This window comes from Physcomitrium patens, chromosome 10, assembly GCF_059467195.1.
Source record: "Physcomitrium patens ecotype Gransden chromosome 10, ASM5946719v1, whole genome shotgun sequence".
Lineage (NCBI taxonomy): Eukaryota > Viridiplantae > Streptophyta > Bryopsida > Funariales > Funariaceae > Physcomitrium > Physcomitrium patens.
The window spans coordinates 10,266,536-10,287,500 of record NC_143419.1 but is presented as its reverse complement, the minus strand read 5'-3'; the positions used below and the strand labels follow the sequence as shown (position 1 = coordinate 10,287,500).

Here is a 20,965-nt window from a genome sequence, read left to right as displayed (position 1 = left end):
CAATGTTTCGCTGCTTCCGCTGTGGGCACGATGTGTAAAGGAGTCGCGTGCTAGATTGCAGGTGGGCATCGTTAATGAGATTGTTGTGTTTGGTTCGGAGCAGGTTGTGAGAATTCGCGCATGGGGGTGGGAGATTGCGCAGTACGAAGAGATGAAGTAAGTTTACGGGGACGGAGAGAAAGGGCGAAATTGTTCGTGGATGCTGAGAGCCGAGGGAATTGAGAATTCGGGATTTAGGATGGTGACCATGGACGTGGACAATGCCTCTGACGCTGGCATTAACAGCTCCGCTGTGGTTTCGGCCCTGTCGAAGGAGGCGAACGAGCTGTGGTACTCGCGGTTGATTTATACACTGGGAAGGGGTGCAGTGAATTTGTTGAATCAGAGTCGGGTATTGGTGTTAGGGTGCAAGGGATTGGGAGCCGAGGTTGCGAAGAATTTGGTGTTGTCTGGGGTGCAAGGGTTAGGGTTAGTGGATGATGAGGTGGTTGTTTTAGCTGATCTCGGAGCGAATTTTTGTTTGAGTGAGGCCGATGTGGGAAGGAATCGAGCGGTTGCTACCGCGCAGAAATTGAAAGAAATGTACCCGAGTGCGGACATCGTGACTCTGTCGAGTGTTGCGGTGGAGAGTTCACTGGGTAGCTACGGGTTTATTGTGGCGACAAGTGGCTCATATCCCGACCTAATCCACTTAAATTCTGTCTGTCGGTCATTAGGAGTGCCATTTGTAGCGGCGAATTGTCGCGGGGTATTCTCATTTGTGTTCGCGGATTTTGGTGATAATTTCTCGATCCTGGACGAGACAGGGGAGCCTGCTGGGCCGATATTGTTGGAGGGTATTACTCAGGATTTCCCTGCCACAGTGACTGTGGTTGAAGAGCAAAGGCATGGTCTCGAAAATGGAGACAAGGTGGTCTTTAGTGGGATCAAGGGTATGGAGGAGTTGAACCGTGACACTCCGTATTTAGTGACTGTGACTGGTGTGCATTCATTTATAATACAGGAAGATACACGAGCATATGGGCGCTATTTGTCAGGGGGATATTTTACCAAGCTGAAGACGCCTAAGCATGTGGAGTTTCTGTCTTTAGAGAAAGCTCTTCTATCTCCAAAATTCTGTTTTAGCGACTCAGTGAAAGCTTCCCAAGCCCTGGCTATTCACGTCGGCTTTCAAGCTGTGGACGAATTTGAAAGACGTCATGTTGCTGATGCGTCATCACCCCCCAGGACAAGTACAATAAGTTCTGATCAATTGCACGAAGTGATAGCGTCGGCTCGAGAAATCTGGTCAAATTTGCAGGCCCTGCATGTTGGGAAGGGCATCCACAGTGGTAACTACGCAATGGAAGGGAACACAGGTGGAACGGAAGAGGAGTCAAACGAGGCCTTGTTGAAAGGACTTGGCGAGAGGGGTGGATTACACCGAGATAGAGCTGATTTTCAAGGTGGTGAGTCCAGTAGAGCCGGTATCGAAGCAGCCGGTGGAGTGCTACCAACAGGGTTACATCATAGCAGTTTTGATGCAATCGAGGAAACAGTACGGCTCATTGCGTTGGGTGCACATGTGGAACTGTGCCCTATAGCTGCCGTGACGGGAGGTATTGCTGCACAGGAGGCTATTAAGGTATATTTTCATCGTAGCCAGCTGAAATGTAGATAACTATTTCCTTATTCGGAAGGAAATGTGGCGTGGGCTTCATTCAGATGCCCTAGTGGTGCTTGCTTGTATTTTGATGGCGCTCTGCTGTTTTTGTGGGCATGTCATGAATTCTGAGGTGCCGCGCCCTGTTCAAGAAATTGATAACATGAACCGGCCGTCCAAGTCTGATTTTGCCTTTGACCTGAGCTATTGATTATTTTGGTTAATTATGTTTCTTTCGCGTTGGTCTAAGTAAGAAAATTTCAGCTCGGTGGATGTAAGCTTTGGTACTATTGAGTACTTGGGTGTGCTCTGTGGTTTGTCATGGTTGCACTCAGATGGTTGAGTTTGCTATTTGCAGGCATTAACTAGGGTGTTCACGCCAGTTCAGCAATGGCTCTACTTCGATGCTGTGGAGTGTCTGCCTAGTCCATCACTTGCATCTGAAGAGAGGTTGCCTTGTGGCTCTCGTTACGATCATCAGATTGCTTTATTTGGCCGAGAATTTCAGGAGAAGCTAGGCAGTCTTCAGGTATTGAAACAGTTTTGTAATGTTAGTCTCGCAGGTTTTGTTTTATGTGTATGTCACTGGCTATTTTCTTTTTCGGTTGTCATATTTTTTATGATGCAACGTATATTAAAAAGTCATTTATCTATTCAGGTTATGTTTAATTCAGGTAAGTGGTGTATAAAGCACTAAGAGTGCATGTGTGGTGTGTGTGAGTTCAGTGGCTTGTGGTGGGGGCAGGAGGATTAGGTTGTGAATCTCTTAAGGACTTAGTATTGATGGGTGTGGGCTGTAGCTCAAATGGCAATATCACTGTAACGGACATGGATACAGTGTCGAAGCCCAACTTGATCGATCAAGTGCTGTACCAACCTGAGGATGTAGGTCGTGCTAAGGCGCCAACTGCCGCGAGAGCCTTGCGCAACATCAACCCTGCAGCTCAAATACATGCCCTTCAGGTAGTTTTACGTGTTCATTCCTTTCTTCTTTTTATTTTCTATTTTTTCTTTTTCTTTTTGTTAGTAAGCGCTTTAGGTAGCGAATTATTTTTTGGAACATGGCAACAGCTTGCATGCGTAGATATGTTCTTGAGTAATCGTTATCTACCTCAACCGAGTTGATACATGTGTATATATTGGTGTTTAAGGCTGTCATTTTGTAGTTTGAGATTTTTATTAGAGAATCGACCTGCCTTTGTGTAGGAGAGGTTTGATCCAGAGACGGAGGCTATATTTGACTCCTCATTTTTCAACTCAATAGCAGGTATAGTAGTTCTGGCCATCAGTCTGTAGCGTTTCGTCATCGCTTGAGGTTACTCTGGAAGTCGTGGAAGTAGTTTCTTGTCCTTTGATCTTCCGAACTCCTATCTGATATAGGCCCGGCTTGTGATGAATAGGTGTATTTTCAGCTTTGGATACTTCGTCATCTAGGCTATACCTAGACACCCGATGCGTTTCCAACAGGAGGCCTATGGTTGATGGTGGCAAGCATGGAACCAAAGGCAGTGTTCAGGTTTGGCTATTGACGCCTTTCAGACCTGATTAATGTTATATGATTAATGTCTCGCTTAAGAACTTTATTGTTATGCAGACTTACAAGTTCCAATATCTTCATTGCAATTTCAGGTATTTGTACCATTTCAGACAGAAATGTATGCTTCTACCCGAGACCCCCCTGAGCACAAGGAAATGCCGATTTGTACTATAAGGAATTTTCCTTACGCGATGGAACATACCATTCGATGGGCGGTGGAGACATTTGAGTCACTTTTTAAGCTTAGACCAGTTGATGTGAACTCTTATTTATCCAGTCGTGACTTCCAAGAATCTACACGTAAATCTCCAGCATCATCGAGGCTTCCTATATTAGAAACTCTTCGTGATGCTCTTGTGCGACACCGGCCTTTAAGGTATTCCTCAGCTTTCTTCTTTGATTGATACCTTCTTTTAAGTTGACTTGATCAGGTTCACTCTTGTTATATCGTATATAGCTCTATTGATCAGTAATTAACATGACCACGTTGTTTATTGGTTGCGTGCTTGCACGGAAATATTTAAGAATCTTCTCTTTGCTTAGTAGGCAGAAGTGAGGACAGTATATGTGTAAATCAAGTTGAATTACTCTTACGGGGTTATGCTGCCCAGTTTTGACTCATGCGTACAGTGGGCGCGTCTACAATTTGAGGATTTGTTTTCCAATAGTATCAAGCAGGTGCACCGCTATTTATGAAAACCAGAATTTGGCATATTGTGTGCAGCTTTGAGTTATGCTTTGAGTTTGATCATGTAGCTGAGTTTATGTCATATCGTCCCTCTAATTTGTAATTCCAAAATTGAGCTTGCATTCTTCGACGTTGACTAATCTGATGTAAGCACTCCCTATGTGGTTATTGTAGGAACCCTATTTAATCCTCTTAATTCATAGTCATCATAGACTATTAAGTGATGGACCGAATAGGTCGCTTGACGTATTTTGGTATTTGAGGAAGTTTTTTATTCTTTTGTTTATCTGCAGCTTTGTTTTAACTTCCCAGCGGATATGACCACAAGTGCTGGTGCTCCATTCTGGAGTGGTACAAAAAGGTTTCCAACACCAGTAACTTTCGATGCCACTGATGACCTCCATCTTGAATTTATCATGGCTGCCGCTAACCTGCAAGCTATTGTCTATGGTCTCAAAGGATGTCAAGACCGGGCCATTTTTTTAGATCTTCTTCAGCGTGTTGTCGTCCCTCCTTTTGAACCTAAAGTAAGCAGTCCCCAAAGACTCATTTTTCCCTCGGTCCTTTTCTGGAATACATTGTTTTTCCTTGGATTTGTTTGAAGGTTTCATCAAGCAATGTGTAAGGTTCCTCGAGCTGATTTATCACGTGTCCCTCACACTATTCTTTCACCTTGGGCTTCCAGTACCATGGAGTTCCTTGTTACGGCTGTAATGTAATCATGAACGTGTGAACTACCCTCGAAAGATGAAGTTGGTTTATCTCCGGTCTCTGAGAACTAATGCCTGCGACGCAGGAAGGGGTAAAAATAGCGGTAACAGATAATGAATTGCGGAATCGATCAAATTCTCATAAGAGTTCAGGAGATAATGATGCTGCTGCGACATGTGAAAGAATTTTGAGAGAGCTTCCCGCTCCTGCTTCCCTTGCGGTAACTTCTACCTGCTATTTGTTGACGTTAAAATTGTTTGTACATGAGCTAGATGATAATCCATGTAGCACTTGTCTGTGATAGTTTTCTATAAATTTCTTCTTTTAACATTTCTTTGTTTTGAGAGTTATGAGTGTAAAGTATGAAGGTGCTGCCTCTTCTTTTTTTTTTGGGACCTTGGTAATACTTTCGTATAGCTGTGGCATTTTGAAAACTTTAGCCGACTTTCAGGTACTTTCAGGTTTCACTCCGCATGGTTGTTTTGATGATTATATCCTATTTTATTACAAATGCTTGCAGGGCTATAGGTTAGTACCTATTGAGTTTGAAAAGGACGATGAGCTTAATTACCATGCTGAGTTTGTAGCCGCAGCCTCAAGTCTGAGGGGACGAAATTACGGCATTCCTAGCGCTGATAAATTGCAGGTGCTCATTTTGTCATTTGTTAAATTTTTAAGTAACTATTTGCATGTATCTTCTGCTTTGCGTACACGTGTGACTAACATTGTAGGTGTTAGAGCACTAAGTTAAATCAACATTTCTACTGGTTTTGATGATTTGAAATTAGGAGCTGATTTCAACATCTGTCATGTATGTCCCCTGAATTTGCACACTTCGTGCTGATCGCATCTTCTGCGTAGAACATTACTGTCAAATTTTATTAATATTCTGGTAGTTCCACAGAATCAGCAGTACAGTTTTGTCTAGATGGTCTGTTTCTTGATGAGTTATTATGTTGTGTGAATCTTAGGCAAGGCTGCTGGGTGGAGGGGTCGTGCCAGCTATTTCGACAACTACATCAGTGGTAGGAGGTCTTATGTGTTTGGAGCTTTATAAGTTAATTCAGGAAAAACCTTTCACGCAACATAAACATGCTTACTTCAACTTGGCGGTCCCTCTGTTGACGTTTGCACAGCCTATCAAAGCATTTGAGCACACGGTCAGATTTTTGAATATTTTTTCTTTGTTTGGAAGTATTATCCTCATCTTTATTGCATATTATTCTGTTTAATAAGTGAGTCTGAAAAAGTACGTTGAAACTCCTATGCAGTATTTTCGCACTGACTATTGAAATGTAATAGTTCACAAAACTTCACAAAAAGACATTATTAGGTGGTTCTCATGGGCTTCAGACGGAAGCTGTGTGCATTTGTAACATATCTGGTCTGACTATTAGGGTTTAGCACAAGGTTAGCTAATTTTATCACATCTTTGAGTTAGGCACCTGGCTTAAATTTTGTGATCGTTGTTGCTGCAGGTTTTACGAAAGGACTTTGATCCTTTAGTTTGGACGTTGTGGGACAGATTTGAGATGGATTGTCAGAATATGACTTTGAAAAAATTTCTGTCCGAGTTTCAGCGCCAGCATGGACTCCAGGTAAAGAACCTCTTAATTCTTAACAGCAATGGGATTTTATTTTGCACCTCTGTTTGATGAGATGTAGTCTTGCTTCGGTTTGGGTTGGAATCACTTTCCCTGGAGATACGATCAGAGTCTTTTTCATGGGGGGTGTGCTGCGAAGGTTTTTTGAGCAGAAGATAATGTGAATAAATAATGTGCCACGAAATAATGGAACAACGTTTGGAATGGTAATGCTGTGCAGATTACTATGCTCTCATATGGGAAAAGTTTTTTATATGCCGATTTCCTACCTGCCTCAAAGATGAAAGATAGAATGTCATTGACTTTATTAGATCTTATCACAACTATTGGCAAAGTGACACTACCTCCAACGGAAACCAAAATCTCCTTCTGTATTTCATGCATAGATGCAAATAGGGACGATGTGGAGGTTCCCGACGTAGTTGCCAAAGTGCGGTAGCAAGGCATGCCTCTATCCTTAAATCTCTCCGTATTTGCAAAGAACTGTGCTCTTCTTAAAGGAAGAACCTGTACATTCAATCTTTAGAGCCGGTGTATTGATTTGCACCACATGCCTGCAGGCAATGCAGCTCGAATATTCGTTGATGGTATTTTTGTTATGGCATAACTATGAATAGAATGATTCACTCGTGCATTTAGAGAGGCCCTCCTGCATCTTTCTTGGGTAAGTGTTGGGAGCTGGGAGAGGCTCATTTTGAGTGATGCACATTTTTCATACTTGCTGCAAAAGCATCTTCCTTTGCGTAAAAATAGATTTACTTTTCCTTGTTTTCAAAACAGATTCAAGATCTTGTATCGATGAATAGTTTTCTTCACACTATGAAGAGAGTACCATCAGACTATCCGAGAATGTTCATGAACCATTATCACAAGTGGCATCCAGCTACTCCATTATGTGCAGAGACTTGTACCCAACTTAGTATTCATTTAGGCATATCAACTATCCATGAAAGTTGATCCCATGTTTCAGTTTCATACATTGTAGAGTGGTGCCCATACGTGAAGTTGAATTGTAAATCAAATTTTCATGTATGACCATTGTAGAATAGTTATTTTGTGTTTGAAATTGATTTTGATATTATTTTATTGTTTTTTATACTAAATTTCTAATTATTTTTAAATTGCTAAAAAAATATTAGATATACAATATCAACATTTCAAGTAGATATAAATTAAAGAAATGAATTTGTGAAAATGTATAAAAGGTACATAAATGCAAAATGAATCTCTTAAACAGTATGTAACCAAAATATAGTAATAAATTATATTATGGCTTATGAATTTCAAAACAATGATCAATATAAATCTAAAAATAGTTTTTAATCTCATTTAAACCAATACTAGATCTACTTTTGATAATTCATCAAAAATTTAAATTCTAAACCCTAAATCTTTTGTTTGACATTGAGGTTGTAAAACAAAGATAGAATAATCAATCTTTGACTTTAAAAGCAAAGCAATATGTAATCATGTCAAGTATACATTAAAATGGTGTCTATTCTTAGTTTGTTGGTTAGATTTGACAAAAATAAAAATAAAAATAAAATTCAACCACAAAATGTATGAGTACCACTATACATTCAACTTTTTTGTTTAATATAATTTTGAATTAAAAAAAAAAAAAAAAAAAAAATTATTCAATTTTTTATACCTTCAATGTCAAAGACATGTCTAAGAAAAGAATTTACTAAAAAATAATAAAAAATACTATAAGATAAGATAAAATATTATAAGATAAAATAAGAAGTGAAGTATAAAAATTTTCTTTGAGGTTTTATAGTAAAATTTTGATGAAAGATTAAAAAAGAATTGTTATTTGTTCTTATAGACCTAGAGTTTTATGTAAAGGCTAATTGTGTCAAGGAAAATATATCCATAGATAATGCTTCTAAAAGGATTATAACATTAGCTTATTGCCTTATAACTTTATGAATATTTACTAGTTAAAGGAGTATTTCAAAGTTTTGTAGTAAGAATCATTACAACATACTTTTTTTTATTTGAGCTCAAGTATTATTAAATCAGCAAGGAAAAAAGAGAAGTTCGTTGATCTAATCTTTTCTTAGGTAAATGTGAGAAATTGAATTATAGATTATAAAAGTTAGAAGATTATTATAATTGGCTTCTTAAGTTATTGACATATATTAAAAATTAATTTTGAATTATTGGCACATATCCTAATAGAATTTGTACTCGCAAATCTATTCAAGACAGATTATTATAGATTATATTCTATAATTGTGCATATGAATGAACTTGAAGAGCTTTCAAATTAAAATGATAATTAAATTTAAAGATTGAATGAAAAACACCCTAATATGATAATCTATTAAAACTACCTTGGTTCTAGAAAACAAAAAATAAGTTGTAACAATGAAAAATTGTTTTAACCATGTACAAAGTCAAGCCATACAATCATATTAATTGAATATTCTTGCATGAAAATGTTGAAACATGCCTAAACATATTGGAATATGATAACACATTCACTTTGTAGTCAAACACATATGGAATGAAATATGTCAAAAAATATTGGAATATGATAACATGATCACTTACTAATTATAAACAATCATCTAATATCCAATGATTAATAGGAAAAAATAAAAAATAATAAAAAAAAAAAAAATGCTGGATCATCATCAAAACAAAGATGACATTTGTCAAATCTCACAATGTTGGGTTTGAATACTTGACTGACTAAAATTCAGATCTCTTCATCGTACCCACAGATAGATACGCACCTTGAGTCTTCATGCAATACTTTTAGCCAATTTGATTGCATGCGTATCTGCCAGGGCATATCACAAGTGACAATAGTGGTTTCTGAAAACAGTTACAACTCTGCTAAAGACTGCACTTGGTGGTGGACCCACTTTGTATCTTTGAGTTGAAGATATCCAGAGTTAACATTTGCTTGCGTGTAGATCTTTTAAGGTTCCATCCTTCTATCACTGCGTGACAGAACAATCCATCATTCAAGTTGCTTTGTCCAGTTTACAGCTTTCATGGGGGTAGATCACATCTCACTGTAACTACTCACACTCAGGCCCTGCAGTGTCGATTTGCACTAGCTATCGGTGATGAGCTGAGAACAAGGTCGCACAATTGGAATGATCCGTGAGCCTTGTGAAGTGAAGCACTTATGTGTTTTAACGAGCTGTTATGTGAAATGGGTTTCAGCAAGCAGCATTGACGAGATACGGTGCTGAATCCTGAAGAAACAATGGTTTGAAATGAAGTTTTTTTTTAGAAACTAATTTACACTAAGCTTCACCTCATCAGCGGTCACTATACTTCCTTCGAGGAAGAAGTTTACAGTGTTGCTGAAAAATCTGCTATACATCATCCAGCGAGGAAAATTGCACCTCAAAGGCGGGGGTTTGGGCTGAGGATATCAGTACTGTTTAAAAATTTCGGGTTTTAGTCTCCTGTCTGGTCGAAGAACTTCGTTCTCCCACGGTGGGAGCTCCCCACTTACCTGCCAAACGAAAAGAAAATTAATAAATAGAATGCTCTATTATACAGCACTTATTCCTGTTCGGAAAATAATGTTGACATTGAGAACTTTGGCAGAATCATACCAAAAATACCTCTACGTGAAATTGGACAAAAGGGCATTCATTACTCCATGAAGAGTGGAAATCAAAACTGAGGATGGAATAAACTGCACTGAATAGCCACGTATGAGAGTGAGTCGCAAACCTTCGCTGCAGCACTGGATGATCCAAGCATGTTCTTCTTCAATGCCTTCAAATCATCGTCGACATCAACATCCATTTCCAACTGCGCAAACTGCGTACCAACACAAGCAAGCCATTCAGATGAACCTAGGCACAAGCAGATCGTGTCTGTGATGGGGAATTTATTACACAACAGCGAACTCAGCTTATGCTATGGCACTATGGCACTAAACATAGACAACATAAACGAGGTGTTGCGACATGAAATGCACCTTGGATCCAAGATCATCAGATGCCATTTGAGTTATAGCATCTGCCTCTGCCTCTAATCGCTCCACTGTCAGATCAAGTATCAGAGAGCATTAAGATTTGCAATGTAAATTATGTGATGAATGCATGCAGACAAACCAGAAAAAGGAATATCAAACTCAAATGAAATCTTCCACTCATACACTCTTCGCATGTGATACACTTGAGAAACTCTATAAATTTCGCAATGGCGGAAGTAAATACCTTTCTCTTCCATGCGCTTGTAGGCTGAGAGCGCACTCGTGGTGTCCACTGAGCCCAAAACCTCATTGACTTCTTTGGCGGTTTTAGCGCTTTGTGCCCTTGCCTTCAACAGATCCTTCTTATTCCGAGCTTCATAAATTTTGCTTTCCAAAATTCGTGTGCTTGACAAGATGCGATCAGAAACCGACACTTGCTGATCCAGCTGTGATTTTAACGACTTCGCACTATCCTGTTACATTTGATCGGTAGTATATTACCGGTTAAACGTCGATCATGCATATTTCACGAAAATGACAATCTGAATTCTTTCGATGAAACAGCCAGCTCAGAAACGAGTTCCAAAAACAAGAGACCTCCAGGTTCAGACTGACAAACGGACGATTGCAATAACCGGATACAAAGCAATCGAAGTTAAGAAGGACGAGAGAATTCAACACACTGCAAATGCTTTCCGACGTTTCAGTGCTTCCCTAGCCAATACTTCATCACCCTTTTCCAGTGCTATTGACGCTCGCTTATACCTGAAAGCTTGCCACATATCGTCTTAGGTAGATATATTAAGAAGTAGGCGATAATTTCTCGAAATTCTCACGCGTAAACATCCAGCAAACCTTATACAGAAACAAGGTTGATATAGGGAACTAACCATTCATTGCTGGCCTGCTGAGCTGCAAGGAACTTGTTCTCTAAAATACGCTTTGCTGCCACAACCTATAATATGTGTCCCAGGCTTCTTAGAACACCCATAATGGCAATAATAGTGGCGATATGCAATTTAATTGCAATATATTTCTTCATCCGGAGCTGAAGCAGACGAGTTGGATAAGCAGCATAGCAACGTAAGTAATGATTAATGAAATAAAGGTTACCTGAGCAGCTGTCTGCCGTAGCTTGACGAGGTCGGTGTTCATGTCCTCAACAGCTTGATCGATTATCCTTTCAGGATCTTCCGATGAGCCGACAAATTGCTCTACGTATGACTACAGGAACAACATTGTAATCATGAGATCTTCGAAATTTTTAGTATTGTGCTTAGAGTTCGTGGTCATCCCCGCTACCGAAATTTAAGTTGAATTTTAACAAACACTGCCAGAAGGCACTTTCTTACAAACTGAAGCTTGGAAAAGCTGCCACGTACCCTGAAAATTCGAGCAATTCGGGAAAAAATGTTCATCTCAGACGCTAACGCGCCCCCAACAGATCCACCATCCCCATTGTGCGCTGCAACATTTGCTACCAGCTCATGATATCCAAATTCTGCGAGGGCACAAGAGCTTACAAATTTCTTCTTTTCTACGTAATTGCAAAATCTAGCGTACAGTACAGTGGCATGCTTTTGCCAATCCTCACAAAAATAAAAACCTACAAACAGAAAAAAGAAAGGCGATTGTAATTTTGAGTTGATCAGCACAAGGTTCTCAGAATAATTTATGAGTTGATCTATTCAACCAAGAGGATCCACAATATTCAATACACGAAAATGGCGCACAGAGGAGCAGCGGAGTTTTACGCAAGCATTCTACAGATATAACACCAGAACCAAATAATAGCCAAAATTCTCACCATGTCGGATTGAACCTAAATGTCTGGACGACCGCCCAACTCTCAAGCCACCGCTGATTGACAAAGGCGAAGAAGAACTCAAAATACTTCCTGGAGCAGACTGCAAGTTCCAACGATGAACCGAGTTCACTGTGCAGAACTGCGTCGTCGGGCACGCACTTTGATGCGCCGAGGTGGTGACCCGCTTCAAACTCGAGCGGCATGGCAAACTCAAAGCTGGAGCCACTGTTGTACCCATTGCCAAGAGAAATCGAACAACAAAGTCAAGCTGAAAACTACTCCACCCCTCGGAACAGTCAAAACACCTCGCAGTCCAAGAATCAGCTCCAAATCTCAGCGAAACACAAACCACCCACAAATCCCCAGTCCAATTTATGAAACTCGCGGTGCGCGGCCGATCAGCCTCGCCGCTGCTGGAAGCTGCTTCTGGAAAAAGAGAAATTCGCAGCCAATTGAATGCGCGCTGCAGTGGCGCTCTCAGAAAAGAGCACCGCTTCAGCTGGCTGTTCACTTAGCAACGTAAAAAAAAACTCTTGATCCGGGGCTGCTGCTGCTGGATTATTATTATAAGTGAGCAGCGATACGGGTGGGCCAGATCCAAGCACCGCTGCTGCGTGGAGACGTGCAGCTCACGCTGCGGATGGATGGCTGCGTCACCGGCGGCTAGCGGCGGTGCTTCCTTTCAGGTTTCCCCATGCTTTACGGATCAACGCGACCGCGCGTCTGCGTCCGCGGCTCCTGCATGCCCTGGTGGATTTCGCTTGATGCACTACTTTGTTCGCATTCCACCGCTTGATTTGCTTAATTGTATGGCAAGTTTATCACATGCTTTCATTCTTGTCCCTCGCATTCTCGTGGGGTCTCTCGCTTTTTCCGAAGTTTTTTTTTTTCTTTTTTTTTCTTTTTTTTTTTTGTTTCTCTTGTCATTCTTACGTCTTATAGTGAGTGAGAGAGATACTGCTTTTTAATTTTATCTCTCTCTCTCGATATATATATATATATATATATATAATATTAGTAATTTATTTCACTTTATCAGTTACTTGTATTTATCTGATAATTTAAATTTCCTTTTTAAATGTTATTTTTATTTGTTTATTTTAGCTATTGGAGTGGTGGTCAAACCACTCGATTATGTTCTTAATGCACTGTGATTTTATTAAATTATTTTAGTGATCTATATTATGGAATATTAGATGTGTTTTGTATTTTAGAAGTAACTTCAAGGACTACATACTTATGAATGAATTTATATATATTCTGAATTGTTAAAATAATATTGCAAGCTTTAATACGAATTTTGTTCAAGGACATTTTAGCTTTTTCATGATTTTTGCTTTGACACCTATATAAATTAGAAAAAATAAAATTGTGTTAATCCACACATGCAAATAAATTATTAGTGGCTCAACCCAATTTTTTTACTTTTTTTTCTTTGATTACCTAAATATTCAAAATCTAGGTTAATTTATTTATGGCTGATTTTTTAAATTTTCCTTTATTTCAAAATTATATGGCAGTACTGCTTTACCAAATATATTATTTCCTTTGATGGCATTTGCATCTTAGCTTCATCGAAAATTCTAACACCACTTCCAAGTGATCTTCTTATAAGTAAATTATTTTATTTTATTTTATTTCAATGACCAACACATGTTGAAATCAATCAAAAAGATACTCTACAACATATGTTTTTAAAATCTAAAATCAATCTTTATAATACCTCAAGTTGCCACCAAAAGCTACTTCAAAACTTGTATTCTCAGTTTATAACAAATTATTACTAAAAATAAAGTGAATTCATATAAACTCTAATATCATTGCTACATGTTGGTGACTACTACTACAAAAACGAATTACTGTTAAAATTATTTCTAAAACACAATAGTTTTTTCTAAATATTGATATTAAATTCTTCTTATTTAAAATAGAAATATTTTTAAAAATACTCTTATTTTTGTTACAATGATTTTGTGTAAGAAATATAATTTCCTTTAAAAATATTTCATTATCTGATATCTTTTAAGTCAATAAATTTGTTGTTGGTAATTCTTTGAGCATCTATTATCGCTGTTAAATATAATGATTTTTTCTAAATTTTTTTTTTATCATAATATATTTAAAATAATATCTGCATAATTTTAAATTGATAAAAATTATAAACACAATTATATGGAAATACTTCATATTTTAATAGGATATATTTTTAAAAATACATAAAATAATTAATAAAATAATTTTCTCATATTATGACAAGATTCAAATAAATAAATAATCTTATTTTTATACAAATTTATCAATACAAAAATATTAAAACACAGATTCAAGATTATAATTGACATATTTTTTTATCTTTAAACAAATTTGTTGTTATTATTATATTATCTATGGTAAGATAATATATTTTGATGTTATTTTGATAATTTAAAATTTTAAAATATGCTATAAGATACATACTTATACATATATATTTATATATACATAACTTTATTTAAGAATTTTTGAATCTAAACAAAAGTCTTTTTAATTGTGAATTCCATTTTTTGCAATTTAGCTTATCACGTTCTTGTTCTTTTTGCCAATCTCTCTTGTCTGTGCATTCATCATCCCATGCCATCTTTGCCAAAGAGCAATTTTTTATTTTTAATTTTGCTACTTCTGTGTCATGTTGGTAATTAGCTTTATTTTTCTCATAATTTCTTTTTGCATGTTTCCATATTTCATTCATATACTCCATATCTAATTTCTTTTGATTAAGACAATTGAGATCATGTTCTTTTATACGTAGTCTTTCTCGTCTACCTTCATTCCAAGTTTCTATTATTTGACAATGTAAATCTACTCGTTCATTGTTTCTTTCTTGTTCTCTTTCTTTATGCATTTCATATCTTCGTTCTTTATCGTGTTGTCTTTCCATATTCCACTTGGTCTTTTCTTGAAGTTCTTTTTTTCTTTCTTCTTGCCATATAATTTTTCTTTTCTTTTCTCGTCTACGTTCAGCTAATCTCCAACGTTTTCTAGTTTTTGCTCTTTCTAAAGCATTTGCTCTAATTGCATCTTTTTCTTGGTTTCTATCATCTTTTAAGCCTCGTTCATGTGCTCGCTCTAGGGATCTTTCTTTTTCTCTTTTCTCATTTTTTTGTCTTTGTAAATCTCGCCCTCGTTGTCTCTCTTTAATGAATGCAATTTCTTCTTTTCTAACTCTTTCAACATCTCGTTGTTTTTCAAGTTGAAGAATTCTTTCTCTTAGCCTCTCTCTAGCTCGACTTCTTTCTATATCTCTTTGTTTTATTTCTGCATTTTCTATTTTCCACCTCTTTTTATAAAGACGTTCTTCCCTTCTTTCTTTTTCATAGAATTTAGCTTCTTCAGCTAATTGAATGGTTTTTTCTTCAATGTGTTTTTTTCGTTTTTCTAAATATTCTTTAGGAATAGTTGGAAGAATACTTTCAAAGCGTTTTAAGTTCTTCTCCATTATTGAAGTATTCATAATTTTACTCATATTTATTTATTTATTTTTAAGAATTAGACTGGTGGATAACTATAAAAAAATAAGTAAAAAAAATATTCAACAAATGGGTTGATTCTTTCAAATCCTTCTTTACAGGTTCTATTATCACTTTCCAATATTATCATTTTATAGTCCACTCATGCAAAGTTGAAGGTAGCCTAAATATACCCGAAGTTCCCAAGCATGTAAATGGAGGTAAAGAGGGGATTGAATCCACAGCTGCAGGGTTTATGCTGGCAAAGCACACGCTCTTGAGGTCATGCACAATTTTCTCTCCAATGTATTCATAGTCACCAGCCAGCACTTTCTAAACTGAACCCCCAGCATTGACAACCTCGGAGAAACAAGGATTCATTAACGGCATTTGCAGATGAAAAATGAAATTTTTGCTGTGGGTGGAGCTCAAGGGTTCTGTCGCATCGTCTCCTTGCACCACATCAACAGTTTTATTACCACCTCATTCATCCTCTGCAAAGACTACACACAATGTAGTTCCACAAAAGGTCGTGTCCCATTTCATAATCTTAATTAAGTAAGCCTTCTTGTCCCTTGACCTTCCAGCGATTTAGTTGCCAAGGGTTTATGTTTCAGGTCTCCCAAGATCGAAGTAACTGACTGGGATTTTGAGGCACAGCAATCTCTTGTTTGCCTTGTTCAACTAGTACAGGAGAGACGTCGCATTATCTACATTATTGTACAGAAATCCATATTAGTTGTCATGAAACCAACAAGAGGTAAAAGTCGAATAAGTTTACTCCACCACAGATGGTGATGTTCGGATGCAGCACGCATATTTGCCAAGTTATTGTCGTCATTTGAAGTAAGCTGTTAGTCTACGTTCACTACTCATCGCCACAATTCCATCGTATGCGACTGAGATTTCAAGAGAATACTGAAGCTCATGCTTTGAGAGAACAGACATGTGAAACGAAATGCCATTGAATGGGACTGTACTGTTAGAGTTTTAAAATTTTTATTCACAACATATTTGTCTCGCTTGTTTCAGGTGTATACCAAGAGTATTACCGTGCCCAACTGCTAGAACCCTCTGGAAACGGCCCAATTTTAGTGTGACCAATACCCCCGTCGATAATCCATCACTATGCTGTTATGCTGAGAACTCCACGTGACATGGGTGGGTGCCACCTCAAAGAGACTTTGAAGAAGCGCACCAGTTGTAAGGCTTTCTAGACTCTTTGTCGACGTCAGCAATTGACGCCCGTAACAACTGAGCTCCATCATCGCTTGAGGCACTATGGTTCTAGCAGCGGTAATCACCTGAAAATATCAAAAAGCCATGTGAGACGCAGCGCAGAGTCGGATTCTGGAAACCAAGTCGCAATCTAAGTGAGACAACATGCAAAGTTGGTGTTGAGAACAAATTCTGGACGTGTTGTAAGGAATAGCACTGCAAACTTCGTGATCTGGCAAGCAGGGACAAGAACTAGCAACTGTTACTACTTATCATGTTCATCTGGTTCGACTTGAGGAACTAATGACTTATTTCTCAACCCCACCATGTGACTTTGAATTCGAAGCGCAATAACATCAACGCTCAGTGTATCACCATGAAATGTAGGTAAGAATCGCGTTGCATGTAATGAAGGCATTCGTCATCAGCTAAAATGTTGATCAGTAACCACTAAATTTTAAAGATTGTTCAGTGTGACGCCGAATCCAAGACAGTAATTATAAAAGCTGAAGTAGCCCTCTCCTGAAGTGGAGGGACCAAATTCAACAGGACCAGCAGCAATATCTATCCACTGGACGACTAATAGGCTACCCACAAAGTCCCTAGGCAGGTCGTGTCATGATTTGAATCACTGGGAGCACCGAAAGCATCAGCATACTTCCAATGTGATATGAGGTTTTAAGAAAGATATATTGAACAAGATGGAAGCGGATAATCTGATTGAGCTCAAATTAAGTCACATCAAGATATAGGACATAAGTCACGCTAAAAACTGGCAGCTTTTTTTGTCCACAATTCGTTGACTGATTTCAATTGAGGCTTATTCATTGTAACTCAGAAGAATCTGAGTTGACAATCCAAGCGCTATGAAGCGCTCAGCAAGCTACTTTTTGGGCTAAAATGTGTATCAAAGTTTTCGCTTCAAGAAGAATAACACCAGAGATTCACTTAGTCAGCTATAATAGCTGAACAGCAAATAGCCTCCAAATTCAGAGAGAGAACAACAAACATGTCTTAGAGCCAACGTTCATTTTTGATGAATAGCTTCACTAATTTGCTCCTTTGGCTATCAGCGAAAAGTTAAGGAAAAAATTTGGACCATTTCTCGATTTGTGCGTGTCATCCTTGCGCAGGGGCCATGCTAATCTTCTCTGTATCGTTCCAATTTTATCACATGTCTCCGAAGAGACATGTACTCCTGCTCTTCCACCATCGCATATTACCCTCCAAACATCCACCTTCAATCCATGTGGGTCAATACTTCGCGCAGATGTCTCCGAAATGACACGCACAGATGTTGTACCGCCGTGTAATATTACCCTCTAATCATCCACCTCCAATCCATATGTATCAACACATTTCCGATTCCTTTTCTCACACAACCAATCACATGAACGCATCCATTGCTAAAACGCGTCTACACGCTGGCTGCAGCAACTCAATTGGATGCGTGTCCTCATTCTCCATCATTATTCCTCACTCCAATCATATCGTGGAGGAACACAGTATATACTTCTTGTCCGCCACACTGGATCTCATCTCCAGCCATACTTGCCTCCTTTACACAAGACATCAACATACCATACCATGCTTGCTTTCGTGGAAATAGCACCCTCGGCTATTTGCATGCGAGCACGGTACACATGGAATAGGGGATTTGATCAGCCACGATGATTGTGAACAACCGTGACAAAAAGAAAATCGAGATTGCAGACTACTAAAGGAACAATGAGCGAGCCAGAAAAACAGAAAAAAATTCGGACTATTCTCTCGGTTTGAGTGAGTCATCCGAGCGCAAGCCATATTAATCTTCTCTGTATCGTTCTGATTTAATCAGATGTCTCCCAAGAGACATGTGAGGCACTGATAATACCACACAATATACCCGCCTACGCATCCATCCACAATCCGTAGGGGTCAAATATTACTGTCCCGTTTCTCACAGAACGAGCCACGTGAAGGAACGCATCCGTGAAAGGAGCCAATATGCTGCACGAAGTGGATGCTACCATTTATCACATTGCACAAATATGGTTACTTCAAGGGACTGAATTGAATACTCGAGGACGCAAGCCATGTCTGCATACATTCCCCTGAATCTCGTTCCAGGACATGTCTAATTCAGCGAGACTGAAGTTGAGTGATGTGTAGTCCAGTTCAAGCCATCACTTGCCTGCGATCAGCGACTGCAACCTCCACAGCTGTCAGTGACTTCCACCCTCGGGCTTGCAACGCTTCAAAGAAGATCTCGACGCTCTGTTCATGGACCTTCCCAGCTAGCAGAGCCTCCGCCATGACTGCACATTCGCGGTGATCTAGTTCGATTCCGGCTTCTTCAATACTGGCCCAGATGCTGCCAGCAGTTTCAAGCTCACCAGCTCGAGCATAGGCAGCAAACATATTTGCATATGCTTTTCCTGAAATGGGCAGGCGCTTTCGTTTCAATTCCTGGAAGCAATGCTTGGCCTCCTCCACCAGCCCAGCTTTACCAAACCATCCAATTAGGGACGTCAGAGTAACTGGCCCAAATCTCATCCCAGCACCCTCCAACTCCACTATGACCTCCGCAGCCCTGTTTAACATGTTCGCTTTGGCATAGACTGAAACCATACTTGCGAGTGCTCTATCGTCAGGTTTTAGACCTGCCGCTCTGAGGCTCTGAAAGACGAGCTCTGCGTTTGCATAGTCTTGTGCATTGCTGTAAGCTTCCAACAGTGCAGTAAAAGCTTTCAAATCCCCTCTAAAACCCTTCAAATGCATTCGGTCGAATACCCTTTGGGCGTCAGAAGCATGGCCTAGCCTCCCATATGCATTCAGTAAAGCAAGGTAGGCGTCTTTCCCATCTGGCACCCCAGCTGATTCCATGCTGCTTAATACATCCTCCGCTTCTTTAGGCATTCCTACGCTTCCGTAAGCTACAATCACAGTTTTGTAAAAAACGGCATCTAGTTCCAGACCTGCTAGCGACACATCCTGCAGTACTTGCTTAACCTTTTCCAGCATTTTAGCCCGTCCATAAGCTGCTATCAGCACGGTGAAAGCACCTAAATCCGCCGGTATTCCGCGTTCTTCCATAATGCGGAACATCTGCTCCGCTTCAACGACATTCCCTTCCCTGCCATACTTATCAATCAATTTGGTATAGTCTCGAACGCCCGCCTCAAACCAGCTTTGCAGGAGCCCCCATTCGAATATCTGTAGGGCTCAGATTTGTCACTTCACGACATATCCAGTGCTCTCTAAAAGCCTACCAAAGTGATGGATTCACTCAATTCTGAAGGACTCACACACCAAAATGCACAAGCTGCTGGAAACATTAAAAAATCGACCAAAATCACCTCAGCATGGATACTTTCCTCAAATCGATGTAAGCAGCGCAACACAACACCGTACCTTTAAGTAGAGAAGTCGTTCCAACCTGTTGTCAAACTCCTTCAGCACAGTAAGCCAATCCTTTCGATTCGGCTGCATACTGGTCACCCATTTCTGCAAAGTTGCATCGATTTCATCCGGCAAAAGATTACTCGATGAGCGTAAGATTTTGACGATATGCAGTGCTCTCTTTGTTACGCTACCATTCACCAAGGGCTCGCTTTTCCACCGCCTCCTTTTACTAGCATTCGTCACAACTAACATCCCCCTCCGTATAGACATGGATTCTGCAACACTCTCCACAAACCAGCCACATTCCCATCCTGCAGCACGTTCGCGTCGTCGCCACACCTCAACCCGGCCATCCCAAAAATTGGTTCTGCTTGCAATTGAGGGAACAATGCTGCTGGCTCCACTACTGTGAGTGCGGAGAATTGGCAGCGTGGGACAACACTGGGCAGAGAGCCCGCTCCACACAGCGAGCCCCATGTGCATTTCAACTGCAGAGTGGGGCTACGTATGATCCTCGTCAGACAAACACCCCCAGCCCTTCAAATCCTGATACGCAGCAGAGATTGTGGGCATGATCATGGTCACAAGACAGATAAGGCTGGGGTGTAATCCATCAACAGAGAACAGGCATGACACAAATTCGAGCTTTCTTTTCTTCTCCTTCCTCTTCTGCAAAGTGAGTGAGAGCCATGGAGGTGCTGTCGAGCGCAAATTAGGGTTTCGCCATCCAGGGCGGAGTAACGAGGCCCTCGCTCCATGCAGTCCCTCGCACAACGCATAAATGGATGAATGAAACAGCGGATGAATTTTATTAAGAAATTGATGATTCAGTGGGTAAATCAATGTCTTCTCAAAACCAAATTGATGCTTTGTTTGGTATCTCCATTTGTATTATTCTTGTTTTTTGTTGAGAATTTTCCAAACTTATGAGTTGAAA

The 20,965-nt window shown here is 39.5% G+C and overlaps 3 protein-coding genes and 2 non-coding genes across 8 annotated transcripts in view; 1 reads left to right on the top strand and 4 right to left on the bottom strand.

Annotated features, from left to right (window-relative positions):
* Positions 1-6,820, top strand: part of LOC112287810 (uncharacterized) — a 6,822-nt gene extending 2 nt beyond the window's left edge. The window contains exons 1-13 of the mRNA XM_024531249.3: positions 1-1,624; positions 2,001-2,171; positions 2,369-2,605; positions 2,849-2,909; positions 3,043-3,158; positions 3,272-3,555; positions 3,791-3,857; positions 4,161-4,394; positions 4,664-4,798; positions 5,099-5,224; positions 5,550-5,738; positions 6,057-6,176; positions 6,403-6,820. The exon at positions 1-1,624 is cut by the window's left edge and continues 2 nt beyond it. Coding sequence (XP_024387017.1) covers positions 200-1,624; positions 2,001-2,171; positions 2,369-2,605; positions 2,849-2,909; positions 3,043-3,158; positions 3,272-3,555; positions 3,791-3,857; positions 4,161-4,394; positions 4,664-4,798; positions 5,099-5,224; positions 5,550-5,738; positions 6,057-6,176; positions 6,403-6,621 — 3,384 coding nt within the window. The 5' untranslated portion in view covers positions 1-199 and the 3' untranslated portion in view covers positions 6,622-6,820. The remainder of the gene's footprint in view (positions 1,625-2,000; positions 2,172-2,368; positions 2,606-2,848; positions 2,910-3,042; positions 3,159-3,271; positions 3,556-3,790; positions 3,858-4,160; positions 4,395-4,663; positions 4,799-5,098; positions 5,225-5,549; positions 5,739-6,056; positions 6,177-6,402) is intronic.
* Positions 6,821-9,066: 2,246 nt separating this feature from the next.
* Positions 9,067-12,273, bottom strand: LOC112288096 (membrane-associated protein VIPP1, chloroplastic). 4 transcript variants are annotated; one of them, XR_012218370.2, is made up of 10 exons: positions 11,942-12,273; positions 11,517-11,740; positions 11,248-11,358; positions 11,025-11,089; positions 10,818-10,899; positions 10,379-10,607; positions 10,138-10,202; positions 9,888-9,977; positions 9,460-9,663; positions 9,067-9,136 (listed from the first exon to the last, which is right to left on the bottom strand). XR_012218370.2 is itself a non-coding variant. In XM_024531946.3 (9 exons), exons 1-9 carry the CDS (start codon positions 12,177-12,179, stop codon positions 9,580-9,582), a joined length of 1,188 nt encoding a protein of 395 aa, XP_024387714.1. In that variant the 5' UTR covers positions 12,180-12,273; the 3' UTR covers positions 9,111-9,579. The 4 variants fall into 4 exon arrangements, 3 of the variants coding, with proteins under 3 accessions (XP_024387714.1, XP_024387715.1, XP_024387716.1); XM_024531946.3 differs by having other exon boundaries at positions 9,111-9,663; XM_024531947.3 differs by having other exon boundaries at positions 9,111-9,663; positions 11,517-11,635.
* Positions 12,274-17,731: 5,458 nt separating this feature from the next.
* Positions 17,732-17,834, bottom strand: LOC112288104 (U6 spliceosomal RNA). Its single transcript, XR_002971470.1, has one exon. It is a non-coding gene; the product is annotated as a U6 spliceosomal RNA (small nuclear RNA).
* Positions 17,732-20,744, bottom strand: LOC112287906 (uncharacterized). Its single transcript, XM_024531518.3, has 3 exons — positions 20,038-20,744; positions 18,818-19,839; positions 17,732-18,262 (listed from the first exon to the last, which is right to left on the bottom strand). Exons 1-3 carry the CDS (start codon positions 20,509-20,511, stop codon positions 18,217-18,219), a joined length of 1,542 nt encoding a protein of 513 aa, XP_024387286.1. The 5' UTR covers positions 20,512-20,744; the 3' UTR covers positions 17,732-18,216.
* On the bottom strand, positions 18,397-18,497 carry LOC112288108 (U6 spliceosomal RNA). Its single transcript, XR_002971474.1, has one exon. It is a non-coding gene; the product is annotated as a U6 spliceosomal RNA (small nuclear RNA).
* Positions 20,745-20,965: the final 221 nt, after the last annotated feature.

Bases quoted from the DNA above. Each gene is read 5' to 3' on its own strand.
- LOC112287906 (XM_024531518.3), bottom strand. From the start codon at position 20,511: ATGCACATGGGGCTCGCTGTGTGGAGCGGGCTCTCTGCCCAGTGTTGT. The intron at 19,840-20,037 runs GTACGGTGTTGT...TGAGCCCTACAG, and splicing joins AACGACTTCTCTACTTAAAG to ATATTCGAATGGGGGCTCCT. The intron at 18,263-18,817 runs GCAAGTGATGGC...GCATGCAAATAG, and splicing joins GTTGCAGTCGCTGATCGCAG to CCGAGGGTGCTATTTCCACG.
- LOC112288096 (XM_024531946.3), bottom strand. From the start codon at position 12,179: ATGGGTACAACAGTGGCTCCAGCTTTGAGTTTGCCATGCCGCTCGAGT. The intron at 10,203-10,378 runs GTATTTACTTCC...TTGATCTGACAG, and splicing joins CAAGCGCATGGAAGAGAAAG to TGGAGCGATTAGAGGCAGAG. The intron at 9,664-9,887 runs GTTTGCGACTCA...TTCGTTTGGCAG, and splicing joins CATCCAGTGCTGCAGCGAAG to GTAAGTGGGGAGCTCCCACC.